Here is a 7,986-nt window from a genome sequence, read left to right as displayed (position 1 = left end):
CAGCGCTTAGAACAGCGCTCGGCACATCGCGCTTAACAAATACTAACGTTATTATTATTATAATTCACATCGTACGGGCTCAATAAATGGTATTGAATGAATGAGAAGGCCCCGTCTGCCCGCTTTCCCGCGGGGGCGCCGCCAGGGGGCGCCCGCGGCCCGGGCGCGGAGCCGGCCGGAGCGGCCGGGAGGGATGGACTACATTTCCCAGCGGGCGTCGCGGCCCCGCCTCCGCCGCCCGGCGCCGGCCGGCGGGGTGGGGGGGGGGAGTGGACTACATTTCCCAGCGTGCCGCGGGGAGGCCCGCTGGCAGCCGATTGGCTGGGGCGTCCCGGCCCCGCCCCCCCCCAGGCCCCGCCCCCTCCCCGCAGGCCCCGCCCCCCGGGCGGGCGGCCCCGAGTGACCCGGCGCGGCGCGGGCGGGGCGGGGGCAGTGGGGGCGGCGGGCCATGGCGGGCCGGGGCTGCAGCCTGCTGCGAATCGCTCGCCGGACCTGCAGCTCCGGGGCCCCAAGGACCCGAGCCCGCGGAGCCCAGCCCGCCCCGGCCTCGGCCAAGGTAGGGGGAAGGAGGGAGGGAGGGAGGGAGGGACGCCCCCCTGCCACCTCTCACCTCTGCTTCTACCCCAGGCCCCTGATCCTAACTTCTGCCCCCTCCCTCTAGCTCTAAATTCTGCCCCCAGGTCCCTGCTTCTAACTTCTGCTCCCTCCCTCTGTCCTCTAGCTTTAAATTGTGCCCCCAGGTCCCTGCTTCTAACTTCTGCTCCCTCCCTCCGTCCTCTAGCTTTAAATTGTGCCCCCAGGTCCCTGCTTCTAACTTCTGCTCCCTCCCTCCGTCCTCTAGCTTTAAATTGTGCCCCCAGGTCCCTGCTTCTAACTTCTGCTCCCTCCCTCCGTCCTCTAGCTTTAAATTCTGCACTAGCCCCCTGCCTCTAACTTCTGCCCCCTCCCTCTGGCCTCTAGCTTTAAATTGTGCACCCAGGTCCCTGCTTCTAACTTCTCCTCCCTCCCTCTGTCCTCTAGCTTTAAATTGTGCACCCAGGCCCCTGCCTCTAACTTCTGCTCCCTCCCTCTGCCCTCTACCTCTAAATACTGCGCAGGCCCCTGCCTCTAACCTGTGCCCCCTCCCTCTGTCCTCTAGCTTTAAATTGTGCACCCAGGCCCCTGCCTCTAATTTCTGCTCCCTCCCTCTGCCCTCTAGCTTTAAATTCTGCACTCAGGCCCCTGCCTCTAACTTCTGCCCCCACCCTCTGCCTCTGTCCCTAACTGACTTCTACCTCTGACCTCTGCTTCTCCCGCAGGCCCCTGATCCTAACCTCTGCTCCCTCCCCCTGCCCTCTATCTTAAAATTCGGCACCCAAACCCTTGTCTCTAACTACTCCCCCCCCCCACCGCCTCTGACCTCTACTTCTACCGCAGGCCCCCGATCCTAACTTCTGCCCCCTCCCTCTAGCTTTAAATTCTGCACCCACATCCCTCCCTCTAACTTCTGCCCTCTCCCGCTGTCCTCTATCTTACAATTCTGCACCCAGGTCCCTGCCTCTAACTTCCGCCCCTGCCCTCTGACCTGTGTTTCTACCGCAGGTCCCTGATCCTACCTTCTGCCCCCGCCCTCTGCCCTCTATCCCTAAATTCTGCACCCAGACCCCTGCCCCTGACTTCTCTCCCCACCCTCTGCCCTCTGTCCCTAACTTCTGCCCCAGGCCCCCTGCCTCTAACTTCTCCCCCCTCCCTATGCCCTCTGTCCCTAACTCTGCCCCCTCCCTCTGCCCTCTGTCCCTATCTTCTGACCCCCCCCCCCCCCCGCTCTCTGTCCCTAACTTATGACCCTGCCCTCTGCTCTCTATCTGTAACTTCTGCCCTCTCCCTCCACCCCTAACTTCTGCCCCAGCCCTCTGCCTTCTGTCTTTAACTTCTGCTCCTGAGCCCCTCCTCCTACCTTCTGTCCCTGCACTCTGACCTCTGCTTCTACCCCAGGCCCCTAATCCTAACTTCTCTCCCCGCCTTCGGCTCTGGGTTTCTAACTTCTGCTCCAGGCCCCCTACCCTAACTTCTTCCCCCACCCCACCCTCTATCCCTAACTTCTCCCCCCTCCCTCTTCCCTCTGTCCCTACCTCCTTCCGACCCCTTCCTCTGCCCACGGTCTCTAACTTCTGTACCCGGGTCGCTGCCTCTAACTTCTGCCCCCTCCCTCTGCCCTAACTTTTGCCTCTGCCCTCTACCCCTAACTTCTGTCCCCTCCCTCTACCCCTACTTCTGCCCCTTCCCTCTCTAAGTTTTGTGACTGAGCCCCTGCCCTTAACTTCTGCCCCGCCCTCTGACCTCCGATTCTACCCCCAGGATCCTACCCCTAACTTCCGCCCCCATCCTCTGCCCTCTATCTCTAACTTCTGCGCCCAGACCCCTATCCCTGACTTCTGCCCCCTCCCTCTGCCTTCTGCTTCTAACCCAGGCCCCTGCTGCCCCTGCCCTCTGCCCACTGTTTCTACCCTAAGCCCCTGCTGACTCCTGCCCCCCGCCCTCACCCTTTGCCCTCTGCTCTTGCCCCAGGCCCCTAACTTTGGCCCCCAGCTCCAGCCCCAGGCCCCTACCCCTAACCTCTGCCCTCCATTTCTGCGCTCAGGATCCTACCCCTAACCTCTGCCCTCTGCTTCTGCCCCAGCCCCTGCCTCAGCCCCCCTCAGCTCTCTACTCTTGTTAGCTTTCTGGAGGGGAGGACTCTGCCCAGAAGGAGAGGGGCAATCATTGCACAGCCTTTGCACGGTCCTTACCCACTGGCTTCCCTCCACACCCCTTCCGAGCACGTACCCGTTCCCGGCCTCCAGCCAGAGTTCCTCAATAGTGCCAGGAGGGCAAAGATGAAGTGCTGGGGCAAAGGCCAAGGTAGATTTTGGCACGGAGAAGAGACCACCCCAGTTGCCCTGTATGCCCGGCCTTGCCCCGAGCCCCACGCCTGCTCAAGGCCCCGGGTTGCTGCTCTAGGCGTTTCTGGGACCAACCATTATCATGGTGATTATGATGGTAATAATAATGGTACTTGTTGAGCACTTATTTTGGGCCAAGCACTGTCCTAAGTACTGGGGTTGATACAGGTTCATCAGGTTGGACCCAGTCCCTGTCCCACAAGGGGTTCACACTCTTAATCCACAATTTTTACAGATGAAGTAACCGAATCGGGGAGAAGTTAAACGATTTGCCCAAGGTCACCCGGCAGACATGTGGTGGCGCCGGGATTAGAACCCAGGTCCCTCGGATGCTCAGCCCCGGGTTCGATCCGTTAAGCCACGCTTGCTTCTCCATATCATGATGGTATTTGTTAAGCGCTTTTTGTGTGTCAAGCGCAGGGGTAGATATAAATTAATCAGGTTGGATACAGTCCCTGTCTCACTTGGGGCTCACGGTCTAAGTAGGAGGATTTAATCCCCATTTTACTGAGGGTCAGAGAAATTAAGCGACTTGCCCAGGGTCACAAACAAGCAACCGACAGGGCCGGGATTAGAATTCAGGTCCCTTGACTCCTAGGCCTGTGCTTTTTCCATTATTCACTCGGTAGTATTTATTGAGCACTGACTGTGCGCAGAGCACTGTCCTAAGCGCTTGGAATGGACAGTTCGGCACCAGACAGAGCCAATCCCTGCCCGACGACGGGCTCACGGTCTAAACGGGGGAGACGGACAGCAGAGCAGAACAGAACAGAACAAGTAGTCTGGTGCAGACATCGTGAAGATGAATAGAATCATAGCTATATACACATCATTAACAAAATAAATAGAGTAATAAATAATCTATGCAAATATGCACAGGGCTGAGGGGAAGGGGAAAGAGCAGGGCGTGGGGGAAGGGGGAATGGAGGGGGAGGAGGAGCAGAGGGAAAGGGGGGCTCAGTCTGGGAAGGCCTCCTGGAGGAGGTGAGCTCCTCCCTGCTTCCCGGGATTCAATACTTGTTCTCCCTCCTACTTAGTCTGCGAGTAACCGTGTAGAGCCTGATTGCCTTGTATCTGCCCCAGCACTTTGTACAGTGCTTGATAATGATAATGTTGGTATTTGTAAAGCGCTTACTATGTGCAGAGCACTGTTCTAAGCGCTGGGGTAGACGCAGGGTCATCAGGTCGTCCCACGTGAGGCTCACGGTCTTAATCCCCATTTTACAGATGAGGTAACTGAGGCGCAGAGAAGTGACTCGCCCCCAGTCCCACAGCTGACAGGTGGCAGAGCCGGGGAATCGAACCCATGCCCTCTGACTTCCAAGCCCGGGCTCTTTCCACTGAGCCACGCTGCTTAGGCGCGCAAAAGATATCAGAGTTGTTATTCTGTGGACCTTCACCCTGGTTTCAGCCCACCCCCAGAGGCCGGAGTCCTCTGTTTTGTTATATTGTACTCTCCCAAGCGCTCGCGGCGAATATTGTACTCTCCCAAGCGCTCGCGGCGTAACGGATGGAGCCTGGGCTTGGGAGTCAGAAAGTCATGGGTTCTAATCTCTGCCATTGTCTGCTGTGTGACCTTGAGCCGGTCACTTCCCTGCGCCTCAGATACCTCATGTGTAAAATGGGGATCAGGACTGTGAACCCCACACAGGACAGCGACTGTGTCCAACTCGATTTGCTCGTGTCCACCCCAGCGATTAGTGCATGGCCTGGCTCCTAGTAAGCGCTCAACAAATATCACTGTTATTGTCACTACAGTGCTCTGCACACAGTAAGCACTCACTAAATCTGATTGAATGAATGTTTGCCACCGTTGGTTTCTCCCCTGTCGGGGGTAGCTCTCGGGACCCCCTGGCCAGCGGTCAGGGTTTAGAGCTTCCTAGCGGGGCAGGGCGGCGAAAGGAGAGACGTGTGGGTGCTTTCCTGCCCGGGAATAATGTTGGTATTCGTTAAGCGCTTACTATGTGCGGAGCACTGTTCTGAGCGCTGGGGCAGATACGAGGTAATCAGTTTGTCCCACGTGAGGCTCACGGATAATCCCCATTTTCCAGATGAGGTCACTGAGGCCCAGAGCAGTGAAGTGACTCGCCCACAGTCACACAGCTGACAAGTGGCAGAGCCGGGAGTCGAACCCATGACCTCTGATTCCGAAGCCCACGCTCTTTTCACTGAGCCACGCTGCTTACCCCAATAGGGGTGCGGAGAGGGGAGCTGACACCCCCGGAAGGAGGAGTCTCTCCCAGGATGTTCCGGGAGAGACCACTTGATGGTGGGGATGGTGGTCAAAGCTGGGAGTGATGACCCCAGGGTCTCGAGTTCTAATCCCAGCTCTGCCACATGCCTGCTGGGGCAAGTCAGTTCACTTCTCTGGTCCTCATTTCCCTCATCTGTAAAATGGGGATTGAGACTGGGAACCCCACGTGGGACGGGGACTGTATCCAACTCCGCTTGCATCCGCCCCAGGGCTTCGTACAGCGCTCGGCACATAGTGAGAGCTTAACAGGAGCCACAGTTATTGGTAGCAGGAGCACCTCCTGGAGTCTTCGGGTGGGCTCTTCCGTTGAGCTAGAGAGAAAGGGATCGGGGGGATCTAGCCTGGAGAAGGGAAGACTGATGGATGCTGAGTAATTGTGCGAAGTTCTCCGCGTCCACGGACGACTGAAATAGAAGCAGTAGAGATTCAGCTAGACAAGAGGAAGAACTTTCTGGTTGTCAAGCGGTTGTCGTATCTCCTCTCCAGAAGGGGATGGGGAGGAAAGAAAGGGGGGGCATCTCTCTTCTGTGCCCTAATAATAACAAGAGCGATAATAATAATTGTGGTATTTGTTAAGCCCCTGCTGTGTGCCAGACGCTGTACTAAGCACTGGGATGGCAGCGTGGCTCAGTGGAAAGAGCGCGGGCTTGGGAGTCAGAGGTCATGGGTTCGACGCCCGGCTCTGCCACTTGTCAGCTGGGTGACTGCGGGCAAGTCACTTCACTTCTCTGTGCTTCAGTTCCCTCATCTGTAAAATGGGGATGAAGACTGTGAACCTCGCGTGGGACGACCTGATTCCCCTGTATCTCCCCCAGCGCTTAGAACAGTGCTCTGCACGTAGTAGGCGCTTAACAGATACCAACGTTATTATTATTAGATACCGAATACCAGGTTGGACTCACACCTGACCCACATAGGGCTCACGGTCTAAATCTCCATTTTACAGATGAGGTAACTGAGGCTCAGAGAAGGAAAGGGATTTGTCCAAGATCGCACAGCCCCGCGGCGGAGTCAGGATTAGAACCGAGGTCTGATTCCGGGTCCGTGTTGTGTCCACTGGACTCTACCGTGTGCCGAGCACTGTACTGAGCGCTTGAGCCGGTACCGTCGGGTTGGAAGACCTGATCCCGCCCCATCTGTTGCCCGCTGTAGGCCTCCTGCATCCACAGTTTGCAACCGGGGGCTTCGTCGTCTTTTCACTTGCACTCTTGCAAGATCGGCGCTTCCTCGATCCCGTGTCCGACTCCCACCTTCCGGCCCAGCTGTGTCCTCCTCTACCCTCCCCGGCCCCCCCGACTCGGGACGGTTCCCCTCCCGGGAGGCAGCTGTTTCCTTGGGTCCATCCTGTGGTCCGGACTCTGCCCGCGCGGCTCAGAACTGCACCCCACGTCTCCTCCCGATCCCCCTTCCCTCCCCCGGCCTTGCTCGGCCCTGGCAAGCCCAGCTGGGCGGAATTTCCGGGGGGGCGGTGTGGGAGGCCGGGGTGGGGGCGGGAAGGCCGTCGGAGAAATCCTCCGAGAGGGAGAACGACCCCGCGGGCCAAAGCTGGTCTGCCGCTCTCTGGAATTGGATTTATTTGTTTTCGAAATGGTACTTGTTAAGCGCTTACTGTGTGCCAGGCACTGTACCGAGCGGGAGGGTGAGAGGTTGCCGGGCCAGAGCTGGGTTCGGAGGAGCTTTTGCCGGATGAGGTTTAGGGAGGAACGTGGAAGGTGAGGAGAGGAGGACGCTAGCGGCAGCAGCAGCAGCAGCGTGGGAAGCAACATGGAAAAGGGGCTAGAGCATGGGCCTGGGAGGCAGAGGACCTGGGTTCTGATTCCCACCACTTGTCCGCTGTGTGACCTTCACTGCGCTGGGCCTCAGTTACCTCATCTGTAAAATGGGGATTGAGACTGCGAGCCCCAAGTGGGACAAGGGACTGCGTCTCACCTGATTCACTTGTATTTACCCCAGCGTTCAGTAGAGTGCCTGGCTCATAGCAAGCGCCAAACGAATACCGCAGTTATTATTATTCTTAATAGTTCTCAGCCAGTCGGTCAACCGGTGCTGTCTATTGAGCGGTCACTGTGTGCGGAGCACCAGACTAAGCAGCACGGCCTAGTGGATGGAGCACGGGCCTGGGAGTCAGAAGGGCTCCCAACTCCGGCACTTGCCTGTTTCGTGATCCGAGGCAAGTCACTTTGCTTCTTTGGGCCTCAGGTACCTCATCTGGAAAATGGGGATTCATTGGGACGGGGGCTGTGTCCAACCTGATTAGCTTATATCTGGTCCGGCATTTAGAACAGTGCCTAGCACATAGTAAGCTCTTAAAAATAAGAGCTTCTTACCTCCCCTCGCTTCTCCTTCTCCAGCCCAGCCCGCACACTCCGCTCCTCTGGAGTCAACCTCACTGTGCCTCGTTCTCGCCTGTCCCGCCATCGACCCCTGGCCCACGTCCTACCTCTGGCCTGGAACAGCCTCCCTCCGCCAGACAATCCCTCTTCCCCCACTTCAAAGCCCTACTGAAGGCTCACCTCCTCCGGGAGGCCTTCCCGGACTAAGCCCCCCTTTTCCTCTGCTCCCCCTCCCCTCCCCATCGCCCCGACTCCGCTCCCTTGGCTCTACCCGCCTCCCCCGGCACTCGTGTATATATGTCCGTATTTATAATTCTGTGTTTTTATATTCATGATGTGTTTTGATGTCTGTCTCCCCCCTTCTAGACTGTGAGCCCGTCGCGGGCAGGGATTGTCTCTCTCTGTTGCCGAATTGTATTTTCCAAGTGCTTAGTACAGTGCTGTGCACACGGTGAGCGCTCAATAAATACAACTGAAT

General features: G+C 57.7%; 1 protein-coding gene across 3 annotated transcripts in view; it reads left to right on the top strand.

The window, feature by feature from the left end:
- The first annotated feature begins 433 nt into the window (after window positions 1-433).
- MOCS1 (molybdenum cofactor synthesis 1) overlaps window positions 434-7,986 on the top strand; it is a 29,123-nt gene continuing 21,570 nt past the window's right edge. For 2 of the 3 annotated variants that reach the window (XM_029047342.2, XM_029047341.2), the window contains exon 1: window positions 434-556. In XM_029047342.2, the coding sequence (XP_028903175.1) occupies window positions 449-556 (108 nt within the window). In that variant the 5' untranslated portion in view covers window positions 434-448. The remainder of the gene's footprint in view (window positions 557-7,986) is intronic. The other variant, XM_029047343.2, reaches the window with a different exon arrangement.

Source organism: Ornithorhynchus anatinus, chromosome 19, assembly GCF_004115215.2.
Source record: "Ornithorhynchus anatinus isolate Pmale09 chromosome 19, mOrnAna1.pri.v4, whole genome shotgun sequence".
NCBI classification, from domain to species: Eukaryota; Metazoa; Chordata; class Mammalia; order Monotremata; family Ornithorhynchidae; genus Ornithorhynchus; species Ornithorhynchus anatinus.
Note: the sequence above shows the minus strand (reverse complement) of the source record. Positions and strands in the feature narration are given on the sequence as shown.